Raw genomic sequence first — 16,078 nt, forward strand, 5'->3', positions numbered from 1 at the left:
CTTAATCTGTGAGAGAGGTTACGGTGTAGTCTGTTGTTTAGGTAGCTGGGTGCTGTTCCATGTATTACTTTGTATAGTAGACAGTAGAATTTGAACTGGGATCTTGCTTTTATTGGTAGCCAGTGTGAGTCTAAGTATGCTTTGGTGATGTGGTCATATTTACCTAGTGAGTAGATGATTCTGAGGGCTGTGTTCTGAACTGTCTGTAATTGTTTTATCATGTAATTTGGGCATGATAGGTATAGGCTGTTACAGTAATCTACAATACTCAGTACTAGGGATTGTACTAATATCTTGTATTGATCTTTGTTGAAGAATTTTCTTATTTTTCTTAGGTTACGTATTGTAAAGAATGCTCTTTGGATGATTTTGTGGATTTGAGACTGCATTGTGCAATTTCTGTCTAGTAGGATTCCCAGGATTTTGAGTGTGCTTTGCATTGGGTACTTGATTGTATTTACTTCTAGTTCTGTGAGAGATGGGTTTTTTTCCCTTTCCAGTAGTAGGAATTTAGTTTTTTCCGAGTTCAGTTTTAGTTTATGACTTGACATCCATTTTTCTACCGTTTCCATTATCATTTTCAGGTGGTTTGTGGATAAGGGGTCTTGAATATTAAAGGGGAGGAGGATAGTTATATCATCTGCGTAGCTGAAAGATACTGTGTTTAGGGCGTCCAGGGTTATGCCTAGGGATGCTATGAAGAGGTTAAATAATATGGGTGATAATGGTGATCCTTGTGGTACTCCACATGGGTTTGACCATGGGTCGGATATGTGCTCTTTTGATTTGACTTTGTATGTTCGTGTTTTGAGGAAGCTTTGGAACCATTTGTGAACATTACCTGAGATTCCTATTGCGTCTAATATCTGGAGTAGTGTGTGATGGTCAACTAGGTCGAATGCCGCAGAAAGATCGAGTTGAATGAGAAGCAGCTTGTTTCCTTTGCTGAGGTGTTGTCGGGCAATGTCCAATAGTGATACCAGTAGAGTTTCTGTGCTATGGTTGGATCTGAATCCAGATTGTGATGGATGTAGTATGTGATGGTCTTCAAGGTAGTTGGAGAGGTGTTGTGCGACAAGGCCTTCTGTTATTTTAATGTATAGAGGGATTGAAGCGATTGGTCTATAGTTTGCAGGATTATCTATAGGACCTTTGGGATCTTTTAGGATAGGTGTAATTATGATTTCTCCTAATTCCGGTGGGAAATGACCTTCACTTAGTGTTGTACGAAGCCATAGTGTGAGGCTAGCTTTAAATTTGGTGGAAGCTGTTGCTAGTAAGTATGAGGGACAGTTGTTCAAGTCACATGAGGATTTGCTGTATTTTTTGTAAAGCCTGTTCAAGTCTGACCATTGTATCTTTGGGAAGTTTGTCCATATCCTGTCTGCTGGGATTGCTTCATCTGTTTTGGGATTGATTCGTATTTCTTCTATGTTGATTCTTGAATTGTTGAATGTGGATCTGGTTGTGATGATTTTGTGTTTGAAGTGATCCGCTAATTGGGTGGCTGTGGGAGTTTGGTTTCCTTGGGTGGCGAGAAATGGTTTGGTATCGGTGAGATTTCTTAAGATGTCAAAAAGTATTCTTGTGTCTGGTTTTTCGGTGCTGATAAGTTTGGAGTAGTAGTTTTTTCGTTTTTCCTTCAGTTTGGTATTGTATTGTTTGATTAGGATTTTCCATTCATCTTTGATGTGGTTGTGTTTTTGTTTTTTCCATGACCTTTCTAATTGTCTGCATTTTCTTTTTAGTTGTAGAAGTTATAAACTTATGTAAACCTTTTCCTACCCTTTCTCATTTTTAAGTTCTTGTAAACCGTGCCGAGCTCTACTTCCGTGGAGATGATGCGGTATATAAACTTAAGGTTTAGTTTAGTTTAGTTTATTGAGGTTAAGCATCAAATTTCTGTGTCTCAATGGCCACGAATTTGGTCTTGGAGGATGAGATGTACAGTGTCCGCATCTATGAGACAGACTTGGTTTTTTTCTCTTGCATAGAGCATTTTGGACCCCAGTTACATTATAAAAGTTAAATAGCTCTAAGTCTAATAGATGCTGGCATTGTAATCTTGAAATAGGGACTCTAAATCATTTGTTATTCTATTGTCCCTTTATCTTGGCCTTTTGGAAATCAATTTGGGGCCAAATAAATTATTGGAGAATCCTGTGGTATTATCGTATGATACGATTCTATTTGCTATGTCAATGAGAACAAAGAGCCAAATTTCATCAAAAAAATAATAAGCTTTTATTGATTATGATAGGAGTCGCCATATAACATATCACAAGTAATTGGAAGAATTGGAGTTGACTTAATTATAATTTCTGGTGGAATTTGTTGTGTCACATTTAAAAAATGGAAAGAACAATAGCTATACAAAAAGGGAATTATAATAAATTTAAAGAGATCTGGGGGCCATTGACAAATTATTGTAATGAATAGATACCATTTTCCATTATAAGTACAAATGCAAATGTGGGGATGGGGGGTTCTGAATTTTATTAAATGTTTAGATCAGTAGAAAATAATATTTATATGATATATTTGATTGAATTTGTTAAGGGAAGGGTAGGAGGGAAGGGAGTAAACTTTATGTATTAATGTTATAAAAGACAGAAATTCAACTGATGCATTCAATTTTAAATGTTTAATTATTTATACACTTGATGTAAGTTGGAAAAATGAATAAAGAATTTTAAAATCAAGTATTTAAACATCTGTATTATAGCTCCCCTGTCCAGGGCAGGATTAATTCTTCAAGGGCCCCTAGGCACACAAGTATACTGGGGCCCCCCTGCCCCTGCCCCGCCCCGCCCATACCCCACCCCATTTATCTGTTTTCTTATTCACTTCTATTTCTTTTTTTAAATTCAAAACAAACAAAGATTATCATACCAGTGCACAGTTTTTCGTCTATGCAACCCCCAAACATCTCTGAACAAATCCCCCTTCCTTCCCTTCCCACCTGCTTACCCAGGACTTTCCTTTGAACTCTTTCCATACAAATATAAAAGTGTTCAAATATATTGTAAAGCAGTAATACTATCTGAAATATAAGTCTATATTAATAACCAAGTTTACAACGCCTCTCAACTGCCCCACTCTATGTCAACCAACTGTAACCCATATGTATATATAAACAACCAAATCTGTAACTCCTCTAGTACGTTCCACTCCATGTATGTTAACTTGTAATGAAACAAGGCAAGCAGTCCACCAAAGAATCCAACATGAAACAAAAGAAGATCGGCAGAAAATAAGGAGATTCAAATCAGGTTTATTCAAGGTGCTCCCAAGAACCATGCCTGAAGCATTTCATCAAACAAGGCTAGTAAACGCTAACAGAAAACCATGTCTTTCATACACACAGAACACAGATACACCTTCACCCAGTATGGAATAAGTAATCACAAACTAAAAATAGAAATATGTTGATAAAGGTTAAACTGAACCACCAAAAAGCTAAATTGCATACAGTGAAACACCATAGAAACAATGACACATAGCCCCCTAATGCTCTATAAAATATAAATATAGCAGATGTAAATTTGAAAATACTGACAATCACCACTTTACAAATTAACAAATAGAAATAAAACAAAAACTGATACCATTTTATTGGACTAATCAATTTTTCAATTAACTTTCAGAGGTCATAGCCTCCTTCTTCAGGTCAATATAGTATACTGCTATTACATTATACTGTCCTGACCTGAGAATAGGGGTTTTGGTCTCTGAAAGTTATTAAAAAATGTATTAAAATTAGTCCAATAAACAGATTACCTTATTTTCTGCTTATAAAAGTTTTATCACTACAACTACAATACTATTTTATTCTAAAGCAACAAAAAAATATTTTTTCTACCTTTTGTCGTGTCTGCTTTAATCATCTTGTCTTCACTCTCTTTTTTCTAGCCAGAATCTGTCCTATTTCTGTCTTCCATGCAGCATCAGCCCCTTCCATCCACTGTCCGCCCTCTTCCGTTCCATAAGGCATCTTCCCTCTTTCTATGCTCCTTCCATAAATTGTCTATCCTGTTCCCCTTCTCTCCTTTGTACATGATTGATTTTAGCGCCACCTCTCCATTTTTCTCTGTCACCACCCCATTCCTTATGCTCTGGCATCTCTCTCTTCTCCTTTCTTTCCTTCCCACCCCACACTCTGGTATCTTCCCTTCCCTGATTCTCTGGCATCTCTCTCTTTTCCTTTCCTTCCATCTCTCCCTCCCCCTCCATGCTCTGACATCTTCTCCTCCCTTTCCCCCTTCCTTTTCCCTTCGTCTGGCATACCTTCCTTCTTCCCTCCATGCCCTAGCATCTCTTCCTCCCTCCTCTCCCCTCCAAACTCTAGCATCTCCTTTCATTCCCTCCCTCATCTTCCTTCTCCCTCTCTTTCTCCCTCCAGTTAGATGCAGCAAGTCTCTCCCCCTCTTCTCCCTTTCCTCCTTCTGTCACCCAAGGCCTGGCATCATGAACTTCTTCGAGCAGTAGCAGCATTCACAATTTGCTGCTGTTGCCGGATTCGGGCCTTCTTCTCTGTCGGGTCCTGCCTTCATGGAAACAGGACGCTGCTACTGCTGGCGAATCCAGCAAGGGTGAGGCCCTAAAGCACAGCACCGGCAGGCCCCCCTGACCATTTCGGGCCCTAGGCCTGTGCCTACTGGGCCTATCCTTTAATCCAGCCCTGCCCCTCCTCTTCTCCAGAATATACATATTTAGGTCTTTTAGTCTCTTCTCATACTTCTTTTGGTTCAAACCCCTTACCATTTTCGTCGCCTTCCTCTGCTGCTTCAATTCTTTTTATATATATACAGAGGACTTTAATAGATGGCTCAAAGCCTGGTGTCATCAAGAAGGCTTTAGGTACACAAGAGGATAGGGAAATACATGGAAGAAAAAGAAGCTATATTGCACTGATGGGCTACATATTACTATAGCAGGAAAAAGAAACGTTGCGGAGAAATTCAGACAATATGTTTCTAGACATTTAAACTAGAAGATGGGGGTTGTGTATGTATGAAGGACAATTATAGAGACCACCCCCGGAAAAAGAAAAGATATGATGGTAATAAAGATTACAATGTAAACAATATCAGCAACTCATTTCTTAGCCTTGCAACGGAAAGTGAAACGAAACAAAAATCTATACAAAAAAGGAGATTACCGCTGAAAAATAGCTGTAAAGCGATGACCACAAATGCTCACAGTCTAAGCAACAAAGTTCATGATCTGCAAGCCCTAATGTTAGAGGCAGATCTAGATATTGTCGCTATCACAGAGACATGGCTCAGTGAATCACAGGGATGGGATGCAAACATACCGGGATATAATCTTTTTAAGAAGGACAGAGATGGTCAAAAAGGTGGAGGAGTTATGTAAAGATCAATATCCAAGCGACCTGGGGAGAGGAAGAAGCGATATGGATCGCTCTGAAAAAAGAAGATGGAACTTTTACCTACGTGGGTGTAGTCTACAGACCTCCAACTCAATTGCAGCAAATTGATAAGAATCTGATTGTGGATATCCAAAAGTTTGGAAGGAAGGAGGAGGTGCTGCTGTTGGGAGATTTCAACCTGCCGGATGTGGACTGGAATGTTCTGTTTGCGGAATCGGAAAGAAGTAGGGATATTGTGAATGCCTTTCAAGAGGCTCTGCTCAGACAAATGATGACGGAACCCACGAGGAAAAGAGTGATATTGGATCTGGTCCTCAAATAGAGAGAGTATCTCTAATGTTTGAATGGGAAGTAGCAATTATCAAACGGTTTGGTTTGATATAACGGCTAAAGTGGAGAGCGGCCGCACGATACTTAAAGTCCTAGATTTCAAATGTACGGACTTTAATGAAATGGGAGAGTACCTGAACAAAGAACTGTTAGGATGGGAGGACATAAGAGAAGTGGAAAGACAGTGGTCTAAGCTGAAAGGAGTGATAAAAATGGCTACAGACCTTTATGTGAAGAAAATAAATAAAAACAAGAAAAAGGAAGCCGATATGGTTCTCCAAACTAGTGGTGGAGAAAATAAAGGTGAAAGAGTTGGCGTTCGTGAAATATAAAAAGCCCAAGAGGAGTGCAGAAAGGACTACAGGGTGGAACTGAAAGTAGAGAGCTGCACGGGAACGGGGACGACGGGAATCCTGTGGGTTCCCCCCTTGGGTCACGGGGATCCCGTGGGGATGCCCCCTAGGGTCGCGGGATTCCTGCGGGGTTGGTTCGCAGTGCACTCGAGCCGCGAGGCTAGTCTTCTCCTTACCTGCCCTGCCGCAGCACACAGCCGAACGGAAGTCTTCCCGATGTCAGCGCTGACGTCGGAGGGAGGGCTTAAGCAAAGCCCTCCCTTCCTCCGACGTCAGCGCTGACATCGGGAAGACTTCCAATCGGCTGTGTGCAGCAGGGCAGGTAGGAAGAAGGCAATGGCGTACGAAAGAGGAGGGGGCGGTGCGCCCCGGGGAGTGTGCACAGCCGGTCAGGTCCCCCGATCGACCAACAACAGGACCGGCCGACAAACCTCTCTGCCCTGTAGCCGCGAATCTAAATTACCTCTTACAGCAGCTTCAATACTCCAGCTGCTGTAAGAAGGTAATTTAGATTCGTGGCTACAGGACAGGGAGATTTGTCTGACCGGGCCTGTTCTGTTGTTGGTCGGGTAGGGAAGCGCCACAAAGGTAAGGGGCAGGGAGGAAGGAAAGGTGGAGTGGAGAAGAAAAGACGCTTAAGGGAAATGGGTAAAACTGAGGGGGGAGAAGGCCGCTGAAAGCACTGGGGAAGACAAAGGGGTGGAGAAGGACGCTGAAAGGACATGGGGAAAACGGGAGGAGGGGGGGAAGGATGCTGAAAGCACATGGGGAAGACAGAGGGGGGAGAAGGACCCTGAAAGCACTGGGGAAGACAAAGGGCTGGAGAAGGCCGCTGAAAGGACATGGGGAAAACAGGGGTGGAGAGCTTGACCTCGGTCCCGGGAAAGATGATGGAAGCGCTGATTAAAGACAGCATCTGGGAACACATCGACAACTATGGGCAGCTAAAGTCGAGCCAGCATGGCTTCTGCAAGGGCAGGTCATGCCTCACGAACTTATTAAACTTCTTTGAGGGGGTAACCAGCCAGGTGGATAAAGGGGAATCCATAGATATCATTTACCTTGACTTCCAAAAAGCCTTCGACAAGGTGCCACACGAAAGACTACTAAGGAAGCTATGGAACCATGGGGTGCAAGGGGAGGTCCACCAATGGATCAAAAACTGGCTGGCAGACAGGAAACAGAGGGTTGGAGTAAAGGGACATTACTCAGACTGGCAATGGGTCACGAGCGGAGTTCCACAGGGGTCGGTGCTGGGACCGCTCCTATTCAATATATTCATTAACGACCTGGAAGCAGGAACAAAATGTGAGATTATTAAATTTGCGGATGACACCAAACTATATCGCAAGGTCAATAACATGGAGGACTGCGAAGATCTCCAAAAAGATCTGACAACACTGGAAAAATGGGCCAAAAAGTGGCAAATGAGTTTCAACATAGGGAAATGCAAGGTCATGCATATAGGGAAAAAAAACCCGATGTTCACTTACAAAATGGGGGGGATCAGTGCTAGGGGTGAGCGACCTTGAAAGAGACCTGGGAGTGATGGTAGACACAACATTGAAAGCGTCGGCGCAGTGTGCCACGGCCTCAAGGAAAGCAAACAGAATGTTGGGTATCATTAAGAAGGGTATCACGACCAGGACAAAGGAAGTCATCCTGCCATTGTATCGTGCTATGGTGCGCCCGCACCTGGAGTACTGTGTTCAGTTCTGGTCGCCATACCTCAAGAAGGACATGGAGGTACTTGAGAGGGTCCAGAGAAGAGCAACTAAGCTAATAAAGGGCATGGAGGACCTCTCATATACTGACAGACTGAAAAAGCTAGGGCTTTTCTCCCTGGAAAAGCGGAGACTTAGAGGAGACATGATAGAAACCTTCAAGATCATGAAGGACATAGAAAAAATAGACAGGGACAGATTTTTCAAATTAAGGGGATCAATAAGTACAAGGGGGCACTCAGAGAAATTGAAAGGGGAGAGGTTTAGAACAAACACCAGGAAGTTCTTTTTCACACAGAGGGTGGTGGATACATAGAACGCGCTACCAGAGGATGTGATAAACAGGAGCACGCTACAGGGGTTCAAAGAAACTTTGGATAGGTACTTGGAAGACAAAGGGATTGAGGGGTACAGATAAGAGTAAAGGTAGATTATAGGGATGGGATTAGAGGTAAGTTACAAAATTAATCAGGGACCACTGTTCGGGCACTAGGCCTGATGGGCCGCCACGGGAGCGGACCGCTGAGCAAGATGGACCTCTGGTCTGACTCAGCGGGGGCAACTTCTTATGTTCTTAACTGCTGGAACAGTTCTCCTTGTTGAGAATCCAGAATCTCTCTACTTCTAGAAGACCCTGCAATAGGGATACCCCAATCAACATCCGGCATGTTAAAATCACCTATTAGTAAGACTTCTCCTTTTTTAAATATGTTTTGAATGTCTACTATTAAATCTATTTCTTCCATTTGTGAAGGAGGCCTGTATATCAAACCAATGTAAATATATTCATCATTCCCTCTTTCCAAATTGATCCACAGTGCCTTTTCCTTGCCCTGCAGATCCTGCAATTGTGTGGCTTTAATATGTTCTTTAACATATAACGCTACTCCTCCTCCTTTTCTTCCTACACTGTCTTTCCTGAACAGATTATAGCCCTGTATAACTACATCCCAGTCATGGTTCTCTGTGAACCATGTCTCTGTGATTGCCACTATATCCAACTCCTCTTCTTCCATCATAGCTTCTAGATCCAGAATCTTGTTTCCCATACTTCGAGCATTAGTATATACTGCTTTCCAGACATTGACCCCTTTTCCCATCCGTGTAGAGGTATTAAGTGATTTACTTACCTGAGGGCTTATATTCACCTGGGAGCTTTGATCACCCTGCCCCACACATAATACATACATATGCTTTTCATAGAAACATAGAAAAATAATGGCAGATAACGGCCTATCTAATTATTTATTTATTTATTTAGATTTCTAACCTGCCCTCCCATGAGCTCAGAACGGGTTACAAAAGCACATTCACAGTACATTACAGTAGACACATACAGTTGGTTATGATAGACATTCATGGTACATAGGACAATCATGGTAGCGTAGGACAACACAGGTTGTAGAAAGATGTTCATAGGAGTCCCAGGAGGTGTTTCCTGCTGATTGTATAGCAGTGGGCATTGGAGAAAGAGAGTAGAGGGGAACTGCTTGCTGGGAGCAGTTCAGTTGAAAAGGAAGGTTTTACTGCTCTTTGGAAGCTCATCAATGAGTTCAGAGATCTAATCTGTGCAGGCAGTAGGTTCCCTAGGCATGGTACAAGGTGGCTATAGGAGCGCTTATAGGTGATTTCCATCTGGAGAGATCTACCTGGGGGGATGCATAGCCGTCTCTTTGCCTCGGAACAGAGGGGGTGGGTGGGAATGTATTGCTGAAGTTTGGAGGTGATATAGACAGGTGTGGTAAGATGGAGTCGTTTATGAGTTAATACCAGAGCCTTGAAAGTACAGCTTTTGTTGATCAGTAGCCAGTGTTCTGTCTAATATTGCCTTCTACTATTCCCTCCTCTCCCTTAGAGATCCAACATGTGTTAAAATTGTGCCTCAGTATTTGTGCAGCCTTTCTAAACATCTTGCAAGGGCATTCTGTTATCAAATCTAGCCCCAAATATAAATCTATACTAATATAACTTTACATGTAACTCACCAGATTGATACCATGACCTTCCTTTCCAACATGCTGTGATGTTAGGGTCTCCTGACTAGTTTGTCTCCCCAGCTTCCGGTTATGGGATAAGTTTCTTGGATAAGGATGTAAGGTTGAGCCATTCTGGGCCTCCTGGCCAATACTCTGATCATCTGTAGAAAAAATAAAAGTAAGCAAGGAATAGGCACACAGGATCTCTGATGGAGAGGGATTATATAACTAAGCAAGTGGTATAGATGGGCTGATTGATTAGGCCGCATAAACTTTATCTGTCATCATGTTATTAGTCGTACCAACTCTGAGTTGATTTATTCACTTATTACACTACCTTGCATAACCTGGCATCCAAGTGGTTTACAGTACCCAAGAATTAAAAATATAAAGTGGAGTTACTCACAAGTAGCCAGTGCTCTGCGAGGATAGCAGGACACAAATTTTCATACATGAGTGACATCTTCAGACCACAAGTTAAAACTGAATGCGGAGAAAACCAAATTCCTACTACTAGAGAAGGAACAAAAACCATCCCTAACAGAACTAGATGTAAACACAATCAAATATCCAATACAGAATACTCTCAAAATTCTGGGAACACACCTAGACAGAGGCTGCACAATGCAAACACAAATACACAAAACCATAAAAAAAGCATTCTTCACCATGCGAAACCTAAGAAAAATAAGAAAATTATTTTCCAAAGAACACTTCAAGATCATTGTACAATCCCTCATACTCAGCTCCTTAGATTACTGCAACAGCCTCTACATACCTTGCCCAAATACTATGATAAAACAACTACAGACTGTTCAGAACACAGCTATCAGACTCATCTACTCGCTCAGCAAATTCGACCACGTCACACCCGCCTATGTAGACTCTCACTGGCTTCTGATAAAAGCAAGAACTCAATTCAAACTCTACTGCTTACTTTTCAAAGTAACCCATGGTATGGCCCCCAATTACCTGAACAACTGTCTTTGCCACTACCGACTACCCAGATCAAGAAGAACTCAGAATCTTTTCACCTTCCCCCCTCATAATGGTACCCGACGTAAGAAACTTTATGACAGCCCTCTAGCAACTCAGGCAGCGAAAATTGACCCCACCATCACCAAACTGATGATCAAAACAACAGACATCAAAGTGTTTCGGAAAGAAATCAAAACATTTCTTTTCAAAAAACACGTCCTTACTTAATATTCCCCTCCCCAATCGCACATGCACTCTCCCCAGCAAGTAACACACTAGTCATCCCCTTGAACCTCATTTACGAAAAATATCCAAACTCCTAAATAAGCATCTCCCTTAGGTATCCATTTAACCTTCTCCTAAATAAGCATCTCCCTTATGTATCCACTTAACTGATTCCTTCAAAGTTAGGTATCTTTCTTCAGTTGCCTATATTGTTTTCCCCACTGAACCTTGTAACTACTTAAACCCTGTCAAGTTATTCTATCGATAAATCCAGATATCTTATACTTGTATTTCTATACCACAACATGTAATTTACTTAAATCGTTGTAATGTAATTCTCTCGGTAATGTCCTGATCTCTTTTAACTGTAATCCGCTTAGAACCGCAAGGCACAGGCGGAATAGAAATCACAAATGTAATGTAATGTAATGTATTCTAAAGCTTTAAGAAACTTTTGGCAGTGTCTCATTGCAAATGCACGACTGCCTTTCTGTCAAGTGTGATTGCATGGGACCATCAGTACAATATCAAAGCAAAATAACAGAACTCCTAGGGGAAGGGTGGGAGGGAATGTGGAGAACACATACTACAGGTGAGTAACTTCACTTTTTTTCCTGAGGATAAGTATGACAATGATTCTCACACATGGGAATCCTAAGCTACCAGCCACCGAAAACAAGGACAATAGATATTCCCACCTCCAAGGGAGTGAAATATAAGCAGATAATCAATGTCCTCTTCAAGTATGTCGCTACAAGAACCTGGAACAACCTTGCAACACTCATAAGGACTGAACAGACCTACCTTGCCTTCAGGATAGGATTAAAAACTGACCTATTTGATAAATCCATTTTATTCAGTGCCTCTGCAATCTCTCTTGATAACGTAACCGTTCTCTATAGTACTTTATAACTGCCTCCCCTCTTGCAACAATGTAGCCTCCCTCAATAGTACTCTGAGACATCTCCCTATTGTAGGAAATCTTCCTCCCCTACTTCATTTGATGTAACTTTTCCCTATATTGTTACATGGGCTTTCTCCTCAGTGTACTCTAACCGATTCCCCTCTTGCAACAATGCAACCCTCCTCCACAATATTTTTTTGTAATTCTCCCTTTTATGTCAGTTCTTCCTTCTCCTCTATTAGATGTAACTTTTCCCCATAATGTTGCATGGGTCTCTTATCATGTAAATCACCTTGAACCTATTCTGCAGAAGTGCGATTAAGAAATCCTGATTAGATTAGACTTGCAATGGCAAGGCCAACCAGAACCAATTAACCTGAAGCTATTTACAACCTTGAATGATCATCGCCTGGTCCTCCTGGGTCCTAAACAGGCAAACTTGGAAGTCACCAGACACAGAGTTTTCTATTTCACTGGTTTCTTGACATGGAAAAATTTATCATTGCCCCAGATACATTGGATAGATTGTGAGCCCACCGGGACAGACAGGGAAAACTGTTTGAGTACTTGAATAATTGCATGTAAACCGTTCTGAGCATCCCCTTGGGAGAACGGTAGAGAAAATTAATTAATTAAATAAATAAATATATCCACCTTTTTGATTGGTTTCCATTTTCTATCTCTGTGCAAAGTACTTTTTTTTTTTTGTTTCCGCTGAAGTGACCACCACCAAAAATGAGCCATCACATCACATTAAGTTAAAAAGATCTTACAACCCTGCAGTTAACATTCAGTTTCAAAGTGGCTAACAAGAGTAATTAGGAATTACACGAAATAAGAATTACTATAAAATCAGCACAATGACACCTAAAAGACCCCCGAGTAAACTAAAATCAGATACCCTAAGATCATTACAGGCCTAATACATACATTTCTACACAAAAAGGTTTTCAGTTAAGGTACTTCAGATTACAGGAATCCAGTGGCTCAGCAGGAGCTTTCATTAGCTAGGTGAGGATGACATTGAGGTCCTATATGTTTGAAAGGAGCTTGGTCAACACCAAATGTCTACATAAAGCAAACAACTAGAGGATGTAATGAGATAGGATTATTTCCTACACAGTAAATGATGGCAGAAAAAGACCTTCATGGTCTATCCTTCATGGTCTATGCTAGTTCTGAAGTCACCACCATGGGGATGATATGTGGTGTATTGCTGACTATTCAACTTACTAGTCAAGATTTCTTCCCCTCCCTCCAAAGCTGCATAGTTCCCCTACTCACCCTATATGACAATAAAATGATCAATAAACTGGAGTTTACGACATGATAGAGACGTTCAAATACGTTACTGGCCGTATTGAAGTGGAAGAAGATATCTTCTTCCTTACAGGCCCTACGGCGACAAGAGGACATCCGCTAAAAATCAGGGGCGGGAAATTCCATAGTGACACTAGGAAGTACTTCTTTTTTTTTTTTTTTTTTATAAATCTTTATTCATTTTCAAATATTACAAGTGTATAATAATCAATCAGAAATATTTTTAACTAATCACTTGACAAACTTATTTATATTCCTCTGAATATATAAATATAAAAGAATCCCACCCCACCCACCCATATATTAATAATTAATAATTATTATCATTCATAATCCCACCCCCCTATATCTTATCCAATACTAAGGTGTTTAAGAAGTACTTCTTCATCGAAAGGGTGGTTGACCGTTGGAATGATCTTCCACTTCAGGTAGTTGAGGCCAGGAACGTGACTGATTTTAAGATCAAATGGGATCAACACGTGGGCTTACTTCAAAGAAGAACTTAGAGGGGAGGGTTATTTGAGTGGGCAGACTTGTTGGGCCGTGGGCCCTTTTCTGCCGTCATATTCTATGTTTCTATGTCCATCTTCCACTATTCTTGCCCAAAGTAATACTTCAATACCTAAGAACATAAGAATTTGCCTCCGCTGGGTCAGACCAGAGGTCTGCCCAGCGGTCCGCTCCCGCGGCGGCCCCTCAGGCCTATCACCTGTGCAGTAGTCCCCAACTATTTCTATAACCTAGCTCAACTCCTATTTGTATCCCTCAATCCCTTTATCCTCTAGGAACCTATCTAAACCTTTTTTGAAGCCCTGAACATATGAGCTGCCATACTGGGAGAGACCACAGGTCCATCAAGCCCAGTATCCTATTTGCAACAGTGGCTAAACCAAGTCACAAGTATCTGGCAAGATCCCAAGGAATAAAACATATTTTATACTCCATATCCTAGGAATAAGCAGTGAAGTTCCCCACATCCACCTTAATAATGGCTTGTGGACTTCTCTTTTAGGAAATTATCCAAATCTTTTTTAAACCCTGCTAAGCCAACTGCTTTTACAACATTCTCCAGAGAGCAGTACAGAGAGAAGGAAGCGAAAGCAGAAAAGCGAACGGGAGGGAGTCAATCGGAGTTTGGAAAGGGGAGAGAAGAGGCAGAAGACCAGGGGAATCGGCGAGAGTTAGCTCTGCCCACCCCCGACGTCGACCATCGAAGCTCCCCCTTAAAAGGGGAGGGGCCAACAAGCAGAGTAAATCGAAGCTTGGCAAGGCAAGCAGGAGAGAGCAGTACAGAGAGAAGGAAGCGAAAGCAGAAAAGTGAACGGGAGCGAGTCAATCGGAGTTTGGAAAGGGGAAAGAAGAGGCAAGAGACTAGGGGAATCGGCGAGTTAGCTCTGCCCACCCCTGACAATCGAAGCTCCTCCTTAAAAAGGGAGGGGCCAACGATGCTCAGCCATTCGGCGCGCATCGAAGGTGAGCGTCAAAGGCGCTCGCCTTAATGAGAGCGCTTTGCGAATGGCCTTGAGAAGGGATGAGCCACCTTTAAAGGAGAGCAGGAGACCACAGCAGGCGCAGAGGACACAATCAGACACAGAGGACACACAACCAGGCAGACACAGAGGACACAGCAGGCGCACAGGACACAATCAGGCACAGAGGACACAGCGGACATCCAACCAGGCAGGCGCAGAGGACACACAGCCAGTAGACACAGAGGACATACAGCTAGGCGGACACAGCAGGCTCAGAGGACACATAACCAGGCAGGCGCAGAGGACAAACAGCCAGGCAGGCACAGAGGACACAGCAGGCGCAGAGGATACCCAACCAGGCAGACACAGAGGACACAGCAGGCGCAGAGGACACACAACCAGGAAGGCGCAGAGGACACACAGCCCGGCGGACACAGCAGGCTCAGAGGACACATAACCAATCAGGCGCAGAGGACACAGCAGGCACAGAGGACACACAACCAGGCAGACACAGAGGACACAGCAGGCGCAGAGGACATACAACCAGGCAGGCGAAGAGGACACACAACTAGGCAGATGCAGAGGACACAGCAGGTGCAGAGGACAGCCACAGCGGGCACAGAGGACAGCCACAGAAGACATCCACAGCAGATCGGCAAGCAGGCAGCAATTGAAGCAGCAGACAGGAGCAAGATGTTGAGCTACCCAGTTTTTTGCACTGTCTGCCGTATGCATGACTACCTCCCCTCTGGGAGGAGGTCTTACGTATGCACTCGATGCGGAGAACTTGAGAGCCTGAAGAAACAAGTCAGACTCTTGTAGGGCAGAATTCTGGAACTGGAGGCACTTCAAGCTTTGGAGGAGGAAGACAGTGATGCAGAGAATTTCAAGCAGCGGAGGAGAAAGACGGAGATGCAGAGAACATCAAGACAGAGGACACCATTGAGGAAGAAGTCCAAGAACTGGAAAAGTTCATAGAGGAGGCATACAGGGAGGCCATGGAAAATCACCAGCAACAGTGGAACTGACGAGATACACCTACAGAGTGTGGACCACCCAACAGACAACCACCAGGAAGAAATGGGTGACATAGCAGTGAAATCTGGAAATAGCGGAGGGGACCCACAAGAAGATGAGTCCAGTGCAAGCCAATGCCAGGATGAGAGAAAATGGATGGGAACGAAGGACACGGACCTACGGCTGGAGAGATGGACATACACCAGGGACACGGACCAGCGGCTGAAAAATCAAGAGAAGATAGAGAGGACAGCAATTGTCATGGGGGACTCCATCATCAGACAAGTCGACAGCCACATAGCAGGAACATAAAAACATAAGCAGTGCCTCTGCCGGTCAGACCATAGGTCCATCCTGCCCAGCAGTCCGCTCCCGCGGCAGCCCAAA

General features: G+C 42.9%; 1 protein-coding gene across 4 annotated transcripts in view; it reads right to left on the reverse strand.

Moving 5' to 3' along the window:
- MAPK15 (mitogen-activated protein kinase 15) overlaps positions 1–16,078 on the reverse strand; it is a 269,713-nt gene that overhangs the window by 46,057 nt on the left and 207,578 nt on the right. For all 4 annotated transcript variants that reach the window (XM_033933020.1, XM_033933019.1, XM_033933021.1 and 1 more), the window contains one exon: positions 9,785–9,936. In XM_033933020.1, coding sequence (XP_033788911.1) covers positions 9,785–9,936 — 152 coding nt within the window. The remainder of the gene's footprint in view (positions 1–9,784; positions 9,937–16,078) is intronic.

This window comes from Geotrypetes seraphini, chromosome 2 (genome assembly GCF_902459505.1).
Source record: "Geotrypetes seraphini chromosome 2, aGeoSer1.1, whole genome shotgun sequence".
NCBI classification, from domain to species: domain Eukaryota; kingdom Metazoa; phylum Chordata; class Amphibia; order Gymnophiona; family Dermophiidae; genus Geotrypetes; species Geotrypetes seraphini.